Genomic DNA, 21,545 nt, shown 5'->3' on the forward strand with positions numbered 1-21,545 from the left:
TGTTAGGGTTTCTAAAATAATGGCAGGTATCTCCATTATTTCCTGAGGTCTAGCAGCATTTTTGCTCTCTTTATCGATGGTTGCTTGAGATGTGCAGGAAATCTTTAGGTGAAGGATATTGGTGGGCGTTTGGGGAAGTTCTAGGCTGAACCAACCGACTCCCACAGGCTTTTCTTTGCAGAGCCTAGCTGATTTTGGCCCCGGGTTAATCATTAAGAGTTTCTTCTCTGGTTTATATGAGAGATTCTTGAAGCATTACCTGATATTCTGAAATATTTCTGTGCCTATTGTTTAAATATGGCTGTAAGGGGCCAAGTCTGTACATTTATTAAATTAATCTAGGGTTTCAAATTGAAGTTTTGCATATTATCTGTCGGGTTTTGTTTTTCCACTTGCAGAGACAAGGTTGGCAGGCTCTCGGTTCTAGATCAGTGGATTCTAGTGGCAAAGACCAGCTTAAAATGCGTTGCCGTCAAGGATCTCTGGTGACTGACCCCGCAGAATAAGAAATGTCGTGTGAAGCAATAGCATAAAACTGCCACTGCAAGGTCTTCCCGGGTTTGCAATCGCCGTCAATTTTTTTTTTTTATTAACCATAGAAATTCTGCCCATAACCAAGCAGCGGCTCCAAGCAAAAACTGAGCTCTGCATTGACCCTTATCAAATCATCTCAAGCCTGGCGGGAAGGTGATATACTGACGATGGAGCTTTAATCAATTGCGATCAGAGGTACATCAGTTCTAAAAAAGGGCCGCCGTCGAATCCCGTTGTGTGTGGAGGTATCAAAGCAGCGGGAGATCCAGGTCTCGAAGCCAGGCAGCCTGCGTATCAACGGCTCAGGGCATTGGCAGCAGATGAACTCTTCTCGATTTGCGTATCAGGTGAAAATCGATTGTCAAAACTTAACTGTCGAACGCCGGGGTTTCGAGTATCTTGCACGGGAAGCTATCACTGCATCCACGCAAGGAACAAGCTTCTAAAAACAACCGCCGTCAGCTTCATGGAATTTTTACGTAGCCAGTTACGGAGCCCTTCAGTGCTGCGATTCATTTTAGCCGCCGACGGTGTCAAGAGTTGTTACAGTTAGAAGATTTGATATCGACTGCATTCGAATTCGTTTGGCATTCTTCAGCCCTGCGTTTTTCCGACTTTCAACTGCATTCTCCCGTTGCGATCTTATTGTCCACAGGTCGTTTCTCATCAGCTCAATCTGTTTGCGTGATTTCGATTGTTAGGGTAGCGTAGTTGCTTTTGGGTTTTCATTTTAGAATTAAAATTTCATTTCTTTAGATATTCGTTTTTTAAAGTTTTGTTCTTTTGGTTTTAGTTTAAAGTTAGATTAGTTTTGTCTTGGTTTAAATTTAGATTTTTTTATCTTTTACCTTTATTTTTTTTTAGGTTTTGCTTCATATTAAAAAAAAAAAAAAAAAAAAAGATTTACGTTTAGTTTAGTTTTCATTAGATTTAGATTTAAATATTTTTTTTTATAGTTTTTGTTTTATATTTAAAATAGATTTAAATTTAAATTAACTTAGATTTTAATTTAATTTTTTAGTTTAGTTTAGGTTCTATTTTATTTGATTTTTTAATTTAGTTTTTGTTTAATGATAAAAAAATAAAAATTTCTATTTTTAGGCTTGGTTAAATTTCGATTTTGTTAAGATTTTGATTTGTTTTAGTTAGATTTCTAGTTTTCGATTTTTTAGATTTTATTAAAAAAAAAAAAAAAAAATTAAAAAAAAAAAATAAATAAATAAATTGTGGAATTTTTTTTTTAGATCCAGTTATTTTCGGGAATTTTCATATCTTTCATGCTGAGATCTAAATTTTCAAGTCGAGATGCGAAATTGATATCTGGTTAATGGTTTATGATTCGTGGTGGTTTAAAGCATTCATTTTTGAAAATTCTCAATTGCTGGATATCGTTTTCATCATTCTAAGAGCATTGTGATTTAGCTGATGATAGACGACTGCTGTTCATGGTCCATATTTCTATATCATTTAACAAGTAATCGTTTTAACCACAATCTCTTAAGGCACTGGTCTGCTAAGTTAATCAAATCTATCTGGTGTTTTTCATATCGTGTCTCGTGTCTTCCAACCAACTGGTCGACAGTTGGTCTCATTATCTCACAGGGACTACCCCCCTTAGTCGCGGGAGACAGGCTTAAACCGAGGGATCGGGGATCAGAGTGACAGCCCCCGGTCTGAGCGTTGTCGTGCCAATTCGCGCGACAACAAAACCCTAGGTTGTACTTGTTGAAGAAATGAAAAAGAGGAGATGTCTTATCTTGGAGGACATGCCATTGCGATGCTTCTTTGTTGTGGCTCCTTGGTGTGAGCTAGGATTTTCTTGGTTTTCCATAGCTAAGGTTTTGGAGAGCTTGAGGATTGTACTTTCCTTGGGATGATGCTATGTATGTACATAAACTTCATCTTTATACATATATATGAAGTTTTTATGTGTCCAAAATTGTTTCTATTGCAGCTTTGATTTTCAGCCATCTATTTGTTCATGCTTTCATAATTTCCAGCACTTATATGTCCTGCTGATTTGACATAAGTTTAGGCTGAAACTGTTAAGTGATTTAACATTAATATTGAAGAAGATAGGGCAGAATTGCGGCTGTATTTGCAACTGTCACAAAGTGAATTTCAGATTTGTTTTATACATGATAAGGTTGCCCTAGAGGGCTGAAACTTGTTGGCACACTTTCTTATCTTTTCTCTTGGATTTCCTTGTTGATTGGGGCTATTGACAGGTGAAATATTGCCCATTGCTGCTTCTGTTTTTTAATATTCCATAACAACCCTAAGAAAGAAAATTCGTAAGGTCAAGATCCTGGAAACCCTTAGGTAAGAGGTAAAATTTCTAGAGTTGTATTAATTGCCCTAGTGTGGAAAATTTCTACAATTTTTGAAGTTGTTTTGCTGTTGGAAATTCTGTATTATCTCTCTTTGCTTATGATTTTAGCATCTTAGAGTTTTTCGTTAGGTAGATTGAGTTTTGTAATACCTTGCTGACTTTTCTGTTTTTACCTTGTCCATCACCTGTAGAATTTGGCACTGATCATTTTTTTAAAATCTTAATTTCATGTTTTAAGTTTTTCCTAGGGACACCCCAAGAAATTAGCATGTACTAGTTTTGAAGTGAGTGGAATATTAGTGACACATTTTTCCCAAGTGGTCATTCGACTTACCTTGGGAACTTTCACAAGGGAAAACCTTGAGTGATCATACTCTTCAAACCCAAAACATGAGCACAAGAGAGAAAAAGAGTTAGAATATTAGCATTGATGGAATCCTGCTCCCATTACTATGAACACAGAGGGAAATTATACCTATAGGGAACATTATACAGTCAATTGAACCTTTCATGGAGACTATCGTCAAATGGTTAACACCAAATGGTTAGAGCATCTTACAAACTTAGTCATGCCTTAATATGATTCCAATCCTTCAGGATATAAAGGTTTTGAGCTGGTAAGGCCTAGGGTTGAATTAAAACTCCACATGTACTAGGTGGTTAAGCTCACTCTATGGCTTAGGAGGTTTTCAATGACCATGTTGTGTATTATAATCTCAACTTAGCGACATAAAGCATGCTCTATACATTGTTTTCTAGGATCAAGCGAATGTTAAACCATAACAGCTCACCATGACCTTGCCACCTCCAAGCATTTCCTAACTTGACCCTTTCAGCCATGGGCATTCTCCCATGTTTATTATTATTATATCATGTATTGGTCCATTTAGAATGGTGGATGATGACACAATTGGTCCCTCTACTTTCACTGAATTGATACATGGATGTGACAATGCCAATCTATTGTCTCAGTTTCCATTTTTGTTTCTACGTCTTCACTTGAAAGCAATTTGTACATGTACTTGGGTCTTATAGTGTAGCTTTATCCATCTTTGGGTTTACTCCATCTCTTTATGTTTACAGCATTCACTTTGTACACATTGTCTTGGTGTTAAAGCTATTTTTTAACTCCCTAGTGTTTTTCCTACCCTAGTTCTTTGCTATTCTGTTGGATGTAATTTAAATTCCATTAATCTTCTTTGGTCATCTGTGGAAATTAATATAATTCCTTTCTTTTTTTCTACGTTCCTTAAATAGAGGGAAAATATGACAGAAAAGGTATAATTATACAAGTATGACAGAAAAGGTATTGCATAACTACAAAGGAAACAATAGAAATATCATTTCCTATTAATTATTACTATGCCTTATCGAAACTCTATTGTTTGAATTGTCAGGATCAAGTCCATTATCAAAATGTTCAAGTATCAGTCTCAGAGCAAGGAAAGTACAGCCGAAGGGACATCATGTTGGGATCTTGTGCAACAGCAGGAGTGGTGAGTAAATCCTAATTTACAACACTTTAATATCCATTTGTTTGACTTATATATATGCAACTTATACCAATGAAGTCCTCGATTATTTTTCTCAAGTCACGGCACATAAAAGGTTAAAGCGTACAAATAAATGAGCTAGTCTGTGATAGTATGAACTACCCCCCTTGTACATAGGGTCATGGAGTGCTAACATATCCTCCATAGTTAATCTGAAGAGAGTTTAAACTTTATATCCTTATAAAAAATGTCAATTATAGTGAAATCCAAACTGCCAAGCTTGCTACGAATGTTGGAGTTTCCTCTAAATGAGAAGGGAAAGCATCCTCATTGAAATTTGGTTGACATCACTTTTTCCATAAAAAAGAGAATCATGTCAACTTTATAGTGTTCCGTATATTCTAGACTATTAGAACATCCACCTCTCTCTCAAAATGATCCCTTTTGCAATGAAAAAGGCTAACGAAAGAATTATGTGGTAGTTGGACTATATTGAAGAATTCATGTTGTAAGTTGTCACCCTTTATCTTCCTTATCATAGCCCTGGAAATCATACTCAAGGTCAGTACTCTTTTATTATACCTCAGAATTTTGTGCACATAAATCACCTTGCCACAGGATTAAAACTAATTTGTCTTTATCATTCCTTGGGAGGCAGAAACTCTACCAAAATAAAAATAAGAACAGTCTGATAAAATTTCATCAAAATCACTTGAGCTCAACTCAAGTAAAGAGGATGAAACATACTTTTATGCCACAGTCGTTTATGAGAAAATTGTCTGCTAGATAGCTTAAATACTGTTCTCCATCGACTTAAGGTGCCATTATAACAATTACATAACATTACTTCCTTTGAAATGCTTCAACCTCAAAGCATTAGATGAGATCAAATAGTATGAGCTTATGATATTTGCATACAACTTGCATGTTGGTTGATCATCCATCTATAGGCACATGATTCATACTGGAGATGGATTTTGATAGCTTGCTGTAAAGTTATTTTTTCTTTGATTCTTTAAATGTCCATAATCATGCAATATACTTTCTCAAGGACGTGAATAGCAATATATGCCTGTTGTCTTGGTTTCAAGGTCTCATGGTGTTGTGGATGTCGATCTGCCACCACCTTTATAACTTTGACCCTAAGTTGCATGAAATGTGGAAACATGTACAAGCTTTGGAAATGGGAACACATGGAAACGTGACCCTCCCCCAAAAGCGTTATATCAAAAGAAACATGGTGTGTGTATGCATAAAGTTTTTTTTAAATGACACATTTTCTTCCAATAAAATAAGAATGATAGGTTAGAGGTTAATTTGCCTTAATTTTTCATATGTTATGGTTCTTTAAACTCCCTATTGGTCCAAGCCCCTCCTAGGTACTTGGGGGTTTTTGAGTTTCTGTAACTTTCCAGTACTGGTGCATGGGAAGTTGAGCAGTTTCGTGCAGCAGAGATTTTAACTCATGATTTTTTTTCTTTTGAATCTTCAACTTTTCTTTCAACATATTCTTGTTTAGACTTTCTCCTGAGGTTATTGAGTTTGTTGAGGATGTTTTCTTTCTTCACATACAACTATGTTCTCTTGTTGTGCTTCATGGATGATCATTTCTTTTGCCTCTTTATTTGCATACTTGTCCTTCTTGGCTACAAGTGAAAATTCTTCCTCTGTTATATCCTGCAAAGGTAGCTTCCATCATGTTCCTTTTTAAACTTGTATGTAGTTTTCCAAATCAATGTTAATGAAGTTATATCTGTTTCCTGGAACTATAGAGACAAGATTGGCCTCCTTTTGAGTGTTCCCTTGTTCCTGTAGTATTGGAAATTCCTTCGATGGAAACACAAATTTTTCTTGCACGGAATTTTAGTCTGAATTTTGGATCTTCATTCTTTCCTTCAAGTTCATTTTCTTCTTTTTGAAGCTGGCACTTAGCTTCCTTTTGCTTGGGATGTTCCTTGCATTCTGTTTTCTTTCCCCATATAACTAAGATTATTTCTTCAAATTCTTCCCAGATGAGTTTAGATCTTCCATCAGGGAATTTCCACCCATCAAAAACCTGATCCTTGATGGTGTATGCCTAGAGCATTTCACCATAAAAATATTCTAACTCTTTAAGGCTTAAGCTAATCCATCATTTTCTAGGATTTTCTTTTCAATAAATTCATTGAAAACCCATATTAAAATGCAATTAACAAGTTTCTGCTATATATATATATATACATAATGACAAAAACTCAAAATGATTCAAGAAAAACATGCTAAAAAATTTAAAAGGGTATTTTCGCAAAATTTTAGATTCATCTGATAACATTATTGTCTTGGCATGAATCCCGAGGTTGACCAAAAATACTGTGAGACAGATGAATTGGGACCTATGTGTGATGTCTCCTATTCCATAAAGCTGCCAAGTGTAGCAAAATTTTGTAATTTTGGCGTTCGAGGAAATTTTTGGCATTTTGGACATAGAAAATGTGGGCAGATGGCTCCCATGCTCAATAAGGGGAGGTAATATGCACCCCTTGAGAAAGGGAGTGCGAATTAGTGGAAAGTCTTGAAATATGTAACTAGTTTTGGTCTTCACAATGACATATATAATGATGATTTTATGTATTTGAATTTTGATGTAATGAGAAAAATATATTATTATTGTTGACCTTGAGGCATGGGTTTCATGCTCAAGAGGAATTTATTTTATAGGTCAAGCTCCCATTGAGAGCTTTAGGGCTTATGAGTCATTGTAATGTATGAATGACCCTTTTGGCCATGTTACATATTGTAAAAATATCTATGAGAGTCAAAGTCAAGTCAAAGAACTCTCCAAAGACCAAGTCATAATGCAAAAGATCAAGTCGGCCTTCTCAACCATCAAGGGGGCCTAATGACAACTTCAAGTCGACCTAAAATCCTGGAGGAAGAGTCTATATATAGGAGGATTCAGACTCACTTAAGGAAGTATTCATTCGTCATCATCAAGTTCGATCTAAGGGAGAAGAAGTGACTAAAAAGGACAGCGAAGAAAGAGATAATCTCCAGCGAAAGAAATCAAAGGTTTTGCATCTGTTTTAAGGCTTGAATCTGTCACATGTGCGAGGAAGGATTAGGGCATTCTATCTTTCAAGCCGAGATCACCAGAAAATGACTGAAATTGCCCCAAGTTTGCCACATGTGCGAAAAGTACAGTCCATTGTAGGAAGCTGAAAGTTGCAGTCAAGGAGGCCGAGAATCTCAGCCTAGTGTTGCGGAGCAAAGGCTAAAGTGGAAGAAGAAATTGCAGCTGAATCAAGAAAGGATTAACTTTGACTTGAGGCAAGTTGACTTGGTCTTGGAGAAGTTCTTGGTCAAGGGTCTAGGTCTTGGAATTTGTCAATTGAAGATTCTATAAGAAGAAGAATTCTGTGGGTTTTCCTTTCAAGCTTGGAGAGGTTTTGGCCCTGGCTGATTGCCTATATCTTGTGTTTTTTGTCTCATTGTTCGTTATGGTTTTGGTAGCTGTTTGATGAAGAAAACATAATAATAATCAAAGATAAATAAGAACCTAATCAAGAAAAAGAAAAATTCTTCACAAGTAGTTATCATTGCAAGAGAAATCATCTTTATGCTACTGCCCCAAATTTCTCAACATGGTATCAGAGCTAAGGTGACAAGTCAAGGAAGGGCAGCTCAATAAGGGACATTCAAGGACCGAAAGATTATCAAGGGCATCAAGGAGATCCTCTCATCTCCAAGGCCAAGGATTACATAAAAGAAGATCTCAAAAACCCTAGCATTCTTGGTTACCTCGCTCAATTATCAACTCAAAGAAAGGAATACTCAGAATTTAGGAAGAAGGCTTGACCAAGTTCTGAAATTCTCAAGTCTGAAAACAAAGAAATCTCAAGAAGACTATATCTCTCTCAAGACATTGAAACTCATTCCAAAGTTAAAAAATTCTGGCTTCAATATCAGTCTTTCTCCAAGTAAGCAAACTTCCAAACTGCGTGCATAATGAAGCGATTTTTGAAGATACTACATCACTATTTCAATAGGTCGAAGGCCTAATTCAAATATTCAGAATAGTCTGAATCCTTTGACAAGAAGATCAAATCTCCGTGACTTAAAGAAGAAGACTGTTATCTGTTGCAACCACATGATTTCTAGACATCCTCAGAAAGGAAGCGAATTCCTCAAGAAGACTGAGAAATTCATGAAGATAGTTCATATCATAGTTTGCAAAGCACCGTGTTTGGGATGAATCAGTCATCTATGGCACTGAGGGTGCAATCATCTTCAAATCAAATATATTTATTCTCTGTAGAACAATCAATCATTTGAGAAGGCTAAATTGCCTCTACATTCATCTATACACTCTGATAAGCAGTTAAATCAAGAAACTACAGGCAGAAAGTAAGTGCAACAAAGGGAGTTTCCATTATGATTTTTTTGTTACAAAGAAGTCATGTAGCCATCAAGGTAGCAGAAAGGAGCTACAAAGGAATTCGTGAAGAAGCAGGTCTCAACAAGAAGGACAACAATTTCCCTGATTAAAGAATTCTTGAAGAGAGCAGAAAAGTCAGTAAAAACAACAATACCATGGCACTCTGAATACTGAGCATTACAGGTAGGTATCCATGAGGTATGTATGATATTTTCCTTTTAACTTTCAAGGGTCCGTCATAAGATGTTGTAGGGTTAAAGTTATGGCTCTAGGGTTTGTATTTTGATGGCTCATAAGAAACCCTAGTAATGAGGAACCCTAGTCTTAAGGTACTTGTTCCCTATGATTTGTAGGGTTTGTTAGGATTCTAGGACATGGAATAAACCCTTGAATAACATGAAGAGAAAATAATATGATCTAGGGTTTGAACTTAAGAAATCCTAGGATGACCTCTTGATAGCATGAAATCCTAGAAAGATAACTTGACATCATGTTTTGGTATCATGTACTTTGCTTGGGGTTCTTGTCAATAAATATTGCAAGTACAAGAAGTAAAGGTGAAGAGGCTAAGCCTTGGTTTTAAGAAGCATTATAGGAGGGAACTATACAGACCCTTTGGCACTATTCATGATGTATGGATACCTGGAAGAAGTAGGTGGTGGAAGACCTCTACCATGGTTAAAGAATTACAGCCAATAAAGTATGATAGGATGCATCACATTAAGAATGGCATACGATTGAAAGCAAGAGCTCATGACATCATTTTGGGAAGCTTGAAAAATAGCTGAAGTCTATGGCAGTCATTATTGGAAGGAAGTAGCTCTTGGTAACCTCATTAAAAGCATAAGTAGCACTTATGGGTAAAATGAGAATCATCTAGTATGAAGCTCATCATATATCATTAGGAAGGAGAATCTGCAAGATGAGGATAATCAGGATTCTCTGTTGGAATCTTCATTAGAAGGTTCATCTCTTGAAATATGCCTCGCTAAGAATTCCACTTTGGATGGGATTCATTGTTTAGAAGAATGATGGTATGATGGCAAAGGAATGCAACAAATTAAAGACGATTGAAGCACTCTCAAACAAGGACAGGAAGTTGCAGAAGGAAGTTGAGATGTCCAAAGAAGCAAAGAGGTATGTATGCATATGTTCAATAAGTCGAGTCATGTCATTATATAGTTGCAAATAGTAAGGATGCATGGTCTACCTCATAAGCATGATCAAGGGAAAATGATCTCTTTCATTAAAAGGATGCACAAAGGCATAGGTCGCATATTAACTAGATGAAATTAACATAATATGTCCTCATATGGAATATGAGATCATGAAAGATGCAACTATAGAGAAGGCAATCAACATCCTATGACTAGAATAATTGACTATGATATCTCCATGGCAAAAAATGACGACCTTGGAAAAGTTTGAAAAGAAAGAAGACCCTTGACAAATGAACATCTTGGAGATGTGTCAATATGAATGCATGATATTGATGTTGCAACAAGTAGATGTCATGATGAAGGGCCATCACAAAAGGTAATTTTTGATTTGATGTTCATTTCTGATTTTTCGAATAATATCTGGATGGGCTAATATAGGGCTACCTAAAGAGAAGTGTGGATGTCATCTACAACTGATACTCATGTGGAAGGATGGAAGATCCTGAAGGAGACATGATGTGAAAAAGGTAGCTGTATGAGGAAAAGCCAGATATGGTCCAATGGATCACTCTCCAAGGAAAGGAGGGATGACATGATTGCCCTGATTCAAGAAGGAAAGTGATGGATGGCCGATGCCCTACAAAGAAATCCCAAAATTTGAAGTCTCCATAATATCAAAATGAAATTCATGACATCAAATGGAGGAGTGCTACAAGCAGCTCAAGGTCCCATGATCTCCACCAATGAAGAAAGAGTGGCTGCTGGAAATAGGTCCCTGGTAAAGAGGGAGCCTGGAAGCAAGTTTCTGATTAAGGAGAAATTTGGATACAAGTCCTTGATTAAGAGGGAGCTTGGGTACATTCCTTTTATAGGAATGGGTACATTCCTTCATTGGAATGGGTATATCCTCCCTAGTTGAGAGGGAGAGATAGACACATCATTCTTGTCTTCACTTGGGAAGAAAGAATGGAGGATTGGGTAAGCATCTGACATCCGATACTCTTTGAGGATGTGGTAGGGAATCCAAGATAAGAGTAGTCGTAGAGGACCGATATTCTTTGAGGACTGGGAATCCAAGATAAGAATAGTCCTAGAAGGACATACCTTGTGAACACCCGGGTGGGGTATGCTCCTTGAGAGACAATGATGAAGGTGTCTATAAATCATTGGTCTCACTAGCATTGTGCTCTGATCTTGTGGAGAGATAGAGTTGTTAAAATTGGCAACTAGGGCCAAACTCCATGTGGGTCATCTTATTAATGGAAGCTGATATTTTTCTTGGATCCCTCTCACCGAGAGGTGTAGGATGTTGAAAATAGCAACAAGAAATGCTAAATATAGAAGTGCTAAATTTAGCACTACTATAAATAGCATTTCGAGATACCTTCCTATTTTAGTTAGTTCCTGAACTAAAATAGAGAAGTAAAAATTCGAATTTGATCTTAGCAGCTGTTTGTAAAATAATTAATTAATTCATCTTGAGTTAATTAGTTGTAGAAAATCAAACATGAAGTCTATGTGGGGACATGCAACAGTTTCTCCATTGATTGAGGAATTTATCCATCAATTAAAGAGATAAGGATGAGTTGTAATATTGAGTTGTAACTGAGCCAAGTCCAATTAGATTAGTTCAAATAGTTTGTTGAACTAATTGTGAGTTCAGTTAGTTAATGCATGCATGCATGTAACTGCTGCACTTCAAATAACTAAATATTCTCTCATAAATAACTCATGTATGTTAGTTCAGAGTCCAGACACAGACCTAGTTGAGATTAGATGATGGGACAATCTACTATCAGTTGCAGGAATATTCCATTGTGAATATCTCTTGCATGCAGAAGGAATTCATTCCTTAGAGATTGCGCAGTTACTTCTTCAGTTTAGTGAGTGTGTGATGAGGCCAATCACACAGGTGGCATCATTGGACCCCAAGAAAAACTGCGCAAGGAAATAGGAGGCTTGGAGGGCTAAGGGAAGGCATATCTAGTGTCTATTCAGTCTGTGAGTTGTATTGTTTGATTGCAGAGAGAGCAAGATAGCTTGTGAGATGATTCTTTTTGTAATACTGAACATATTTCCACTTGTATGATAATACAGAGATTGGGGTTTTAGGCTGAGGCTTTCCCCGAGTTATTCTTTTGTGTTCATGTGTGATTGAATTCTCATTCTCAGTTATATGTGTTGTATTTGATCTTGCTCATATTTGATTAAGATTCCGCAAGTTTGTTGTAGAAGTAGATCTTGTATTTTGCTTTAGTATATTGCATAATCTGTTGTTCTACAGTGGGAATTTCTATATAGGATTGATCTAAAGATCATCCGATTCCGATAAGTATTCGTGGAGATATGAATTTATTTGTGTTATGGGACAGTTCGTCAAGGTTGGCCAACAACCAAATAAACCCCACTTGTGCTCAACGTTTTAGTATAAATAGAGGTGGCTTTCAAGTCATTTCAACACACTTGGGATCTCTTCCTCTCTACTTGTCTTTGGGTTTTAGTAGGAGGAGAGATCCTAAGGGATAACGCTGCCCTAATCCAAAGGGCAGAAGTCGGAACTGCCGGAACTACCCGGAAAAGCCGGAACTGCCGGAAACTGCCGAGAATAGCCGGAATTGATAGAACTGCTGGGAATAGCTGGAATTGACGGAACTGCTGGGAATAGCTAGAATTGCCGGGAAAAGCCGAAACTGTCGGGAATAGTTGGAATTACCGTAACTGCCGGGAATAGCCAGAATTGCCGGGAAAAGCTGGAACTGCCGAAATTGTCGAGAATAACCGGAACTACTGGAACTGCTGGGAATAGCCGGAAGTGCCAAAACTGCCGGGAATAGCCGGAATTGCCAAAACTGCCGGAACTGCTAGAACAAGCAGGAAAGATGACGTAGAGGGCAGAAGCTAGAACAACCGGGAACAGCCGGAATTTCCGGAACTACTGGGAACAGCCAGAATTGCCGGAACTGCCGAGAACAACTGGAACTACCAGAATAGCCGGAACTACTGGGAACTGCTGAAACAGCCAGAGCATATGTCTCCGAAGGAGAGCAGCATTCAAGGGACAACTAACTAACATTGGGATAGTTGTATGGTACTTAACAGCAAATACACCAAGCATGCAATGTTACAGCTAGCATGCAAGGGACAGCTAGCATGCAACATCAAGCATGCAAAGGACAACAAGCAAGCTAGGGACAACAAGCAAGCAAGATGCAGCCAACACATAGGTCAGTATAGCAACATGGTGCAGCAATGTCACATAATGCAGTACAGTGATGGGTACAGTCATGATTAATGAAGCATGATGAGATGCAACATAGTGATGGGTGCAGCATGGTGCAGCACGGTGGGGTGCAGCATGGTGCAGCACGGTGAGATGCAGCATGATGACAAAATGCAGCACAACGATAGGTGAAGGAGTCACCTTGGAGAATCAATTGAAGTAGCATGTCTTCAACTGATCTCATGTATCATCTTCTTAGAGATGATCTATGCTCTTATCTAGATAAGTCAAAGTGTTGACTTCTGTTGTAAACGTACTATCTCTCTCTCTGCTGAACTATTGAAGAACATATAAGAAGAATTGATCAAGGGTTTCCCCACATTGGGGTTTGTCCCTGGCTAGCGCCACATCTTGTGTCCTCTTGTCTTGGCTTGTCTTTTGCAATATATGTTTATGTTATATCTGTAGTTTACTTTAATGCTGATGTGATTGCTAATCTGGAAAAGGTATTGAGCTAACTGTGAAAATTGAAATAAATTGCTCTAAGCATAGAACATATCTAAAATTAACATGGTATCAGAGCTGAGGTGAAAACAATGCCCAAGCAAGAGTGAAAGAGCAATCACCAAAGATAGTTGGAACTTGGGAAAGGACAAAAGGATCAGTGGATTCCTCATCCCTCTTCAAATTTACCGAGGGTGAAGTCGAAGCAGAGAATATTATCAGAATGGCACAGTGGAAGTTTCTGATGGCCTACCTAAAGATCACTTCATTGGGAAGTCCGAATCTAATTGGGAAGTCCGAATCTAAGGGTGGAAGGAAAGGTAGATGCCTTGGTTGCAATAAATTCGGCCATTATGCGAAGGAGTGTCTGTATGGAAGAGACACATCTCTTGATGAAGATAACATTCATTCCAGGGACATCTTGAATGATCAAAGGAATGATAGGTAAGGCAGGTCATCAAGGAAATGGCCGACTCTTCAAAGAAAGCAAGGAACCCCAGGTATGAAGAATCAAATCTTGTTTTTGATAACATAAAGAAGCATTATCTTGTATTGGCCCTTTCCTTCAGATTTTTTGGGAATCTGGCTTATTGATTGTAGTGCTTCAAGGCACTTCATCGGATAGAAGGATGCACTCTCTAATTTGGTAGAGATGGAAACAATCGTGGGATTATACTTGGAGCCGATGCCACCTATCCTGGAAAGGGTGTAGGGAATGTTACCCCTCAATTGAATGAGGGTAACTTGATTCATTTACATAATCTCTTTTATGTACCTGATCTCAAGAAGAACATGGTGTCCATTTCAGCAATGGAAGTCAAAGGATACAAGGTGGCACTCATCGATGGAAAGATACGTGTTTGAAAATAGAATTTTCAAAGATGTTTTTGAATTCAGGGTTGTATCAAGTTGCAGGGAGTCCACTGGGGACCATTTCCATTAACACATAGCATTGGAGGTCTGTGAGTCAGATGGTGACAGGTATGCCTGAATTCAAAAAGAGCATAAAAGTACATCTCTGAGATGTACGGAAGGAAAATATTACAAGGGGACCATTCCCCTCATGTAGCTGGTCCATAGGTTTGGAACAACCTGAGGGGTTTGAGATTGATGATCAGGAATCTCACGTACACAGGTGGAAGAAAGCCCTCTATGGCTTGAAGCAAAACTCCCCGGGCGTAGTATGAAAGGATTGATAGTTGTCAGATGAAGTTGAGATTCACTAAGAGTGAATTCGATCCAAACCATTGTTTGAAGGTTGTGGATGATAGACCTCTCATACCAGCACCTTATGAGGACGACCTATTTCTAATAGGTGCAGACCCTCTCATTTGCAGAAGTAAGAGGGAGTTGGATTCCGAATGTGGAATGATAAACTACAAGCCTGTGACTACCTCGAGGATCTTAACTTTCATAAGTTATATGGTAGTGATGTCGGAACAAATTTGGGAAATGCCTCTGAGTTTCATAAACTCATTCGCGTTGATGTTCTTGGTGAATTTTTGTCTGGATATATGTTTTGTAATTGGCATGGTGAGCTCATATTTGGTTGAGCCTCACTGGATTGGTGCCAAGAATCTTCTGAGATATCTTCGGGGCACAAACTCTCATGGATTGAGATACATTGCCAGAAATATGAAACTGCATGATTATTCGAATGCTGATTAGGCATGCAGTGTGGAGGATCATTAGAGCACTTCTCTGTGCTGGTTCTTTTTGGGTTCTGCTTCGATATCATGGATGAGCAGGAAGCAGAAATCAGTTGCTATAAGCATCGCCGAGACCGAATACGTAGCTACGAGTATGATCTCTCGTGAAGCTGCATGGCTGCAGAAGCTCTTAAGTGAGATGTTTGTACACATGATGAATACCACTGTGATTCTCTGTGACAACCAGAGGGGGGATTCGATTATTGAGGAATCCCGTATTCGATGATTGGTCCAGCAGATAGATATCAGACACTGCCTTATTTGGGATATGGTAAGTCGATGAGTGAGGAGGCTCCATCGCATCGCGACTGATGTATAGGTCGCAGACATTTTGTCAAAGCCCCGGGGAAAGGTCAAATCTGCGACTTTCCCGAACGACTTGTAGTCGTTGAGAGACCTTATAAGGGTCCTGTGTTTTGCATGCATTGAGATTTGGGAGCTCTGGGGGGCTTGGGGTACTTATTGGAGCAACATACGACCACAGGCGACTCACCCTCCCCTGGTGGTGCGCTATGTACAGGATGACAAGTTCAACCTTCCCCTGTGATACCTCGTGGCGACTGTGGAACAGGATGATTAGTTCTCTCGTGGCAACTGTGGAACAGGATGATTAGTTCTCCTGTGGGCTGGGATGATTAGTTCTCTCCTGGCAACTGTGAAACAGGATGATTAGTTCTCCTGTGGGCCAGGATGATTAGTTCTCCCATGGAAACTGTTAAACAAGATGATTAGTTCTCCTGTTGGCCGGGATGATTAGTTCTCCTGTGGCAACTGTGAAACAGAATAATTATTTCTCCTGTGGGCCAGGATGATTAGTTGTCCCATGGCGACTTTGGGGCAAGATGATTTGTTCTCCTGTGGACAGGATGATTAGTTCTCATGGCGAGGCATCCTACCCATGCAGTCCGGGACTCATGGGAAGTACCTCTCATCTGATCAATGAGTAGGGAAATGGGGTTAGGGACGATAGTAGTACTATCGATGGACGCATCGATGTATCTACTGTACTCCCTATGCTAGGATGACCTCCATTAATCTGGGATCAATGAAACTGATCTGGGATTAGTATGAGTGGTTTGAGACACTCTCTTGTGATATTGATCTGGGATTAATAAAACTGACTTCGAGCTAGTAAGAGTGATGTGACACACTCTCTTCAGATGAAACTGACTTCGGGTCAGTAGAGAATGGTATGAGACATTCTCGATCAATTCTTCGTATTCATGGTTCAGCAGAGTAGAGCAGAACAGAGCTCAGCAAAGCAGAGCAATGCAGGGCACTGATGGCAAAGATAGTACAGTCGGACATATGGATCAGCAGATGGAGTTCTCCCTAGTTGAGAGGGAGTGAAAAAATTGGCAGCTAGGGCCAAACTCCATGTGGGTCATCTTATTAATGGACACTGATATTTTTCTTGGATCCCTCTCATCGAGAGGTGTAGGATTGATCTAAAGATCATCTGATTCCGATAAGCATTCATGGAGATATGAATTTATTTGTGTTATGGGACTATTTGTCAAGGTCGACCAACAACCAAATAAACCCCACTTGTGCTCAACGTTTTAGTATAGATAGAGGTGGCCTTCAAGTCATTTCAACACACTTGGGATCTCTTCCTCTCTATTTGTCTTTGGGTTTTAGTAGGAAGAGAGATCCTAAGGGATAATGCTGCCCTGATCCAGAGGGCTGAAGTCGGAACTGCTGGAACTACTGGGAAAAGCTGGAACTACTGGGAATAGCTCGATGGAACTTCGAGGAATAGACGGAATTGACAGAACTATTGGAACTGCCGAGAATAGCCAGAACTGCCAGGAATAGCCGGAATTGCCAGAACTGCCGAGAATAGCTGGAATTGTCAGAACTGCTGGGAATAGCCGAAACTGATGGGAAAAGCTGGAACTGTCGGAACTGCCGGGAATAGCTGGAATTGCAGGAACTGTCGGAACTGCTGGGAATAGCCAGAAGTGCCAAAACTATCGGGAATAGCCGGAATTGCCGAAACTGCTGGGAACAGGTGGAAAAGATGACGCAGAGGGCAGAAGCTAGAACAGCCGGGAACAACTAGAATTGTCGGGAATAGCCGGAACTGCCGGAACTACCGGGAACAACCGGAATTGCCGAAACTATCGTGAACAGTCGGAACTGCCGGAATTGCCGGAACAGCCAGAGCATTTGTCTCCGAAGGAGAGCAACATTCAAGGGACAACTAACTAACATTAGGACAGTTGTAAGGTACTTGCAGCAAATACATCAAGCATGCAATGTTACAGCTAGTACGCAAGGGACAACTAGCATGCAACATCAAGCATGCAAAGGACAACAAGCATGCTAGGGACAACAAGCAAGCAAGATGCAACCACCACATAGGTCAGTATGGCAACATGGTGCAGCAATGGCACATAATGCAATACAGTGATGGGTACAATCATGATTAATGAAGCATGATGAGATGCAACATAGTGATGATGGGTGCATCATGGTGCAACATGGTGAGGTGTAGCATGATGACGAAATGTAGCACAACGATAGGTGAAGGAGTCACCTTGGAGAATCAGTTGAAGCAGCATGTCTTCAACTGATCTCATGTATCATCTTCTTAGAGATGATCTATGCTCTTATCTAGATAAGTCAAAGTGTTGACTTCTGTTGTAAACGTACTATCTCTCTCTCTCTTTGCTGAACTATTGAAGAACATATAAGAAGAATTGATCAAGGGTTTCCCCACATTGGGGTTTGTCCCTGGCTAGTGCCACATCTTGTGTCCTCTTGTCTTGGCTTGTCTTCTGCGATTTATATTTATGTTCTATTTGCAGTTTACTTTAATGCTAATGTGATTGCTAATCTGGAATAGATATTGAGCTAACTGTGAAAATTGAAATAAATTGCTCTAAGCATAGAACATACCTAAAATTAACAGTTGTTAGTCAAGGCCTTGCTATGTGACAATGCTGGATGATATGATGCTATACAGATGGGTTACCAATCCGACTCTTCTTATGAGAATTCTTCAGATTGAGAATTTTTTTTTACTATTGTTGACCTTGAGGCATGGGTTTCATGCTCAAGATGAATTTATTTTATAGGTCAAGATCCCATTAAGAGCTTCTAGGGCTTATGACTCATTGTCATGTATGAATGACCCTTTTGGGCATGTTACATATTGTAAAAAGATTTATGAAAGTCAAATTTAAGTCAAAGAACTCTCCAAAGACCAAGTCATAATGCAAAAGAACAAGTCAGCCTTCTCAAGCATCAAGTGGGCCTAAAGAAAACTTCAAGTCGGTCTAAAAGCATGGAGAAAGAGTCTATATATAGGAGGACTCGGCCTTACTTAAGGAAGCATTCATTCATCATCATCAAGTTTGATATAAGGGAGAAGTGATTGAAAAGGACAATGAAGAAAGAGATAATCTCCAGCAGAAGAAATCAAAGGTTTTGCATCTATTTAAGGCTTGAATCTGTCACATGTACAAGGAAGGATTAGGGCATTCACTTGTTGCAGAAAGGTTGAAGTGCAAACCCTTAGGAAGCCGAACCAAGATAAGGAATTGATCTATCTTTCAAGCTGAGATCACAAGAAGATTAACTCTAGTCAAGCGAAGGAGGAAAAGGATAGAAATTACCCCAAGTCTACGACACATGCGAAAAGTACAACCCATTGCAGGAAGCCAAAAGTTGTAGTCAAGGAGGCCGAGAATCTCAAACTAGTGTTGCAGGAGAGAAGGCTAAAGTGGAAGAAGAAATTGCAGCTGAATCAAGAAAGGATTAACTTTGACTTGAGGTAATTTGACTTGGTCTTGGAGAAGTTCTTGGTTGAGGATCTAGGTCTTGGAATTCGTCAATTGAAGATTCTATAAGAAGAAGAATTATGTGGGTTTTCCTCTCAAGCTTGGAGAGGTTTTGGCCTTGGTTGATCGCCTATATCTTATGTCTTTTGTCTCATTGTTAGTTATGGTTTTGGTAGTTGTTTGATGAAGAAAACACAATAATAATCAAATATGAAGAAGAACCTAATCAAGGAAAAGAAAAAGTCTTCACAAGCAGTTATCATTGCAAGAGAAATCATCTTTATGCTACTGCCCTAGATTTCTCAATAGAGAGTGGAGGCCACCAAAGGGGGTACGCATGGGCCAGGAGTATATAAGGGAAAAACGGGGGTATTTCCAACTATGTTTTGGCTATTACACTTCAGAACTTTACCTCTCTTGGAGTTGTTCATCGCAAGGGTTGGAGTGTTGTTGAGCACAAGGATTTCAAGCGGAATCCACACCAGTTTCAGAGAACTTCGAGTGTCTATTGTTGACCACACTTGTGTCAACAGTCCAAGAAGTAGATTACAAAGCACCAAATCAAATTTTTTCAAATCAATGTCATCATTCAACTTTTAGTTGTATCATTGTAAACCTAATTTCTGCAAATTTATTGTAAATGATGCTAGTGTGGCCATTGAGTCATGTAATTGGACCTAGGTAAGCCTATGATTTTTGTCAAAGGATTTCATTCTAGGAAGTTTTTTAACCTCCTCGAATTATGTGTGTTTGTAAACACGGATAATCGACAAATTTTTTCTCTAGTTATAACCCCAAAGCTAGGGTGGAATTCGTTGACAAGGTCTTAGGTGAGTCCTAGTGTTTATCGAGTCTATGTAAAAGTGTGTTTAGGAATATTTTAGTGCATGGTTACTCATAGTTAGACACCATGGCTAAATTATTTTATTATAAACACACTTGGTTTCATACTAGATCATATTGTGTCGCAGAATTGGGTAGTGTCTTGAGGGTCTATGTCTAAATGTGTATTTCCCCTTCTAAGGGTTGAATTAATTTGTAATATCTTGATGTAAAAAATATTTTAGTGCATGGTTACTCATAGTTAGACACCATGGCTAAAATATTTGAGGGTGGAAAAAATAATTAATCCCCTCTAGTCAATTAATTAATTTTTCTGGCAAAATTAAATAAAAATCCTAAGCCAAAAAATTAATTAATTTTGAGTCAAAAATAATTTGAGAGTAATTCAATGTTCCACCAAGGTTCCGGGATGAGGGGGCGAGGGAGCGAGGGGGCGCGGGAGTGGCCTATGCAAAAGCTCCCCACCATTTTTTAGGAAACGTGGGGGAGCGTCAGGTTCTTAAAAACTTATAAATATAAAATATTATTTATTAATTGAGTCCACTATGACAATTTGGTTTGAATTGAAAGAGTCAAAACATAATGATAAAAAAAGAAATGAAAAAAAATCCTTTGCTCCTAAAGTTAAAACTGTTTTTATAATCTATTCACTCAACTAATAGTCTAGACTCTAATACCTTCTGCGTTTAGGAAAGAAAAGGATATAATTTAAAAGTTTAAACCTATGCTCAATTGTTCTGTCGTCTGCACATAAATGATAAATCTATCAGCTCTGTCAACGTGACCTGAATTAGTTACAAACTTTGCTTTAGATCTCTGAAGATGCCACTATTTTGCTCTAAAAGGGAGACCGAGAATCATGACAAGGTCTATTGATAGCAAGTGAATTTAGATGTATAGAAGACCTCGACCATTAAAAACTTCCTCTTGCACAGTTTGTATTGAAGATCAGATCCTAAAGAAGTAAGTGATATGCCCAAAATAATAAAATATCCAGACCTTCAACCTCCTTTAAGGCTTTAAAATTAAAACTAGTAACATAATGACTGGTTGGTAAGTTACATCCCATTGAAATCTTGGTTTATAGAGCTGTGTTTTTAATACGAATGCATTTCATCAATGAAATTGAACAGCTTCCGACAAAAGGCCGTCATATGAAAAGTTTAACTTAAATATATGCCCTTGGTACTAGTTTAGATAGGTTCTAAATAACAATATCGCGTAAGGATCTACAGGAGTCTGGAGATTATAAAAACAAGCTAGCAAGTATACACAGGTCCCCATCTTTTGTATTGTTAAAACTTTAAGTTACTATAGCGAAGTTCTAGAGTGAGAGAAATTATTTTTCATGGATTCCACAACAGTACTTGCAAAGGGTCATTACAATATATACACATTGAGAAGTTGCATTCAACTCACACTCTTCAGCACAGTCAAGTTTGGTTGACACTGCTCTGAGACAGACACTGTGATGATTTCCCAAACTTCATTCACACGCCCAATGATTCGGAAAGGGCTGTTGTACTGTGCAATGATAAAACCTGCAGA

The 21,545-nt window shown here is 38.6% G+C and overlaps 1 protein-coding gene across 1 annotated transcript in view; it reads left to right on the top strand.

The window, feature by feature from the left end:
• The window catches only part of TL29 (ascorbate peroxidase 4), a 362,477-nt gene that overhangs the window by 40,930 nt on the left and 300,002 nt on the right, over positions 1 to 21,545 (top strand). Inside the window, exon 2 of the mRNA XM_089460247.1 lies at positions 4,264 to 4,362. Within this exon, the coding sequence (XP_089316373.1) occupies positions 4,264 to 4,362 (99 nt within the window). The remainder of the gene's footprint in view (positions 1 to 4,263; positions 4,363 to 21,545) is intronic.

Source organism: Pinus tabuliformis, chromosome 7 (assembly GCF_031772625.1).
Source record: "Pinus tabuliformis cultivar Carrire ecotype Pingquan chromosome 7, CPIR1, whole genome shotgun sequence".
NCBI lineage: Eukaryota > Viridiplantae > Streptophyta > Pinopsida > Pinales > Pinaceae > Pinus > Pinus tabuliformis.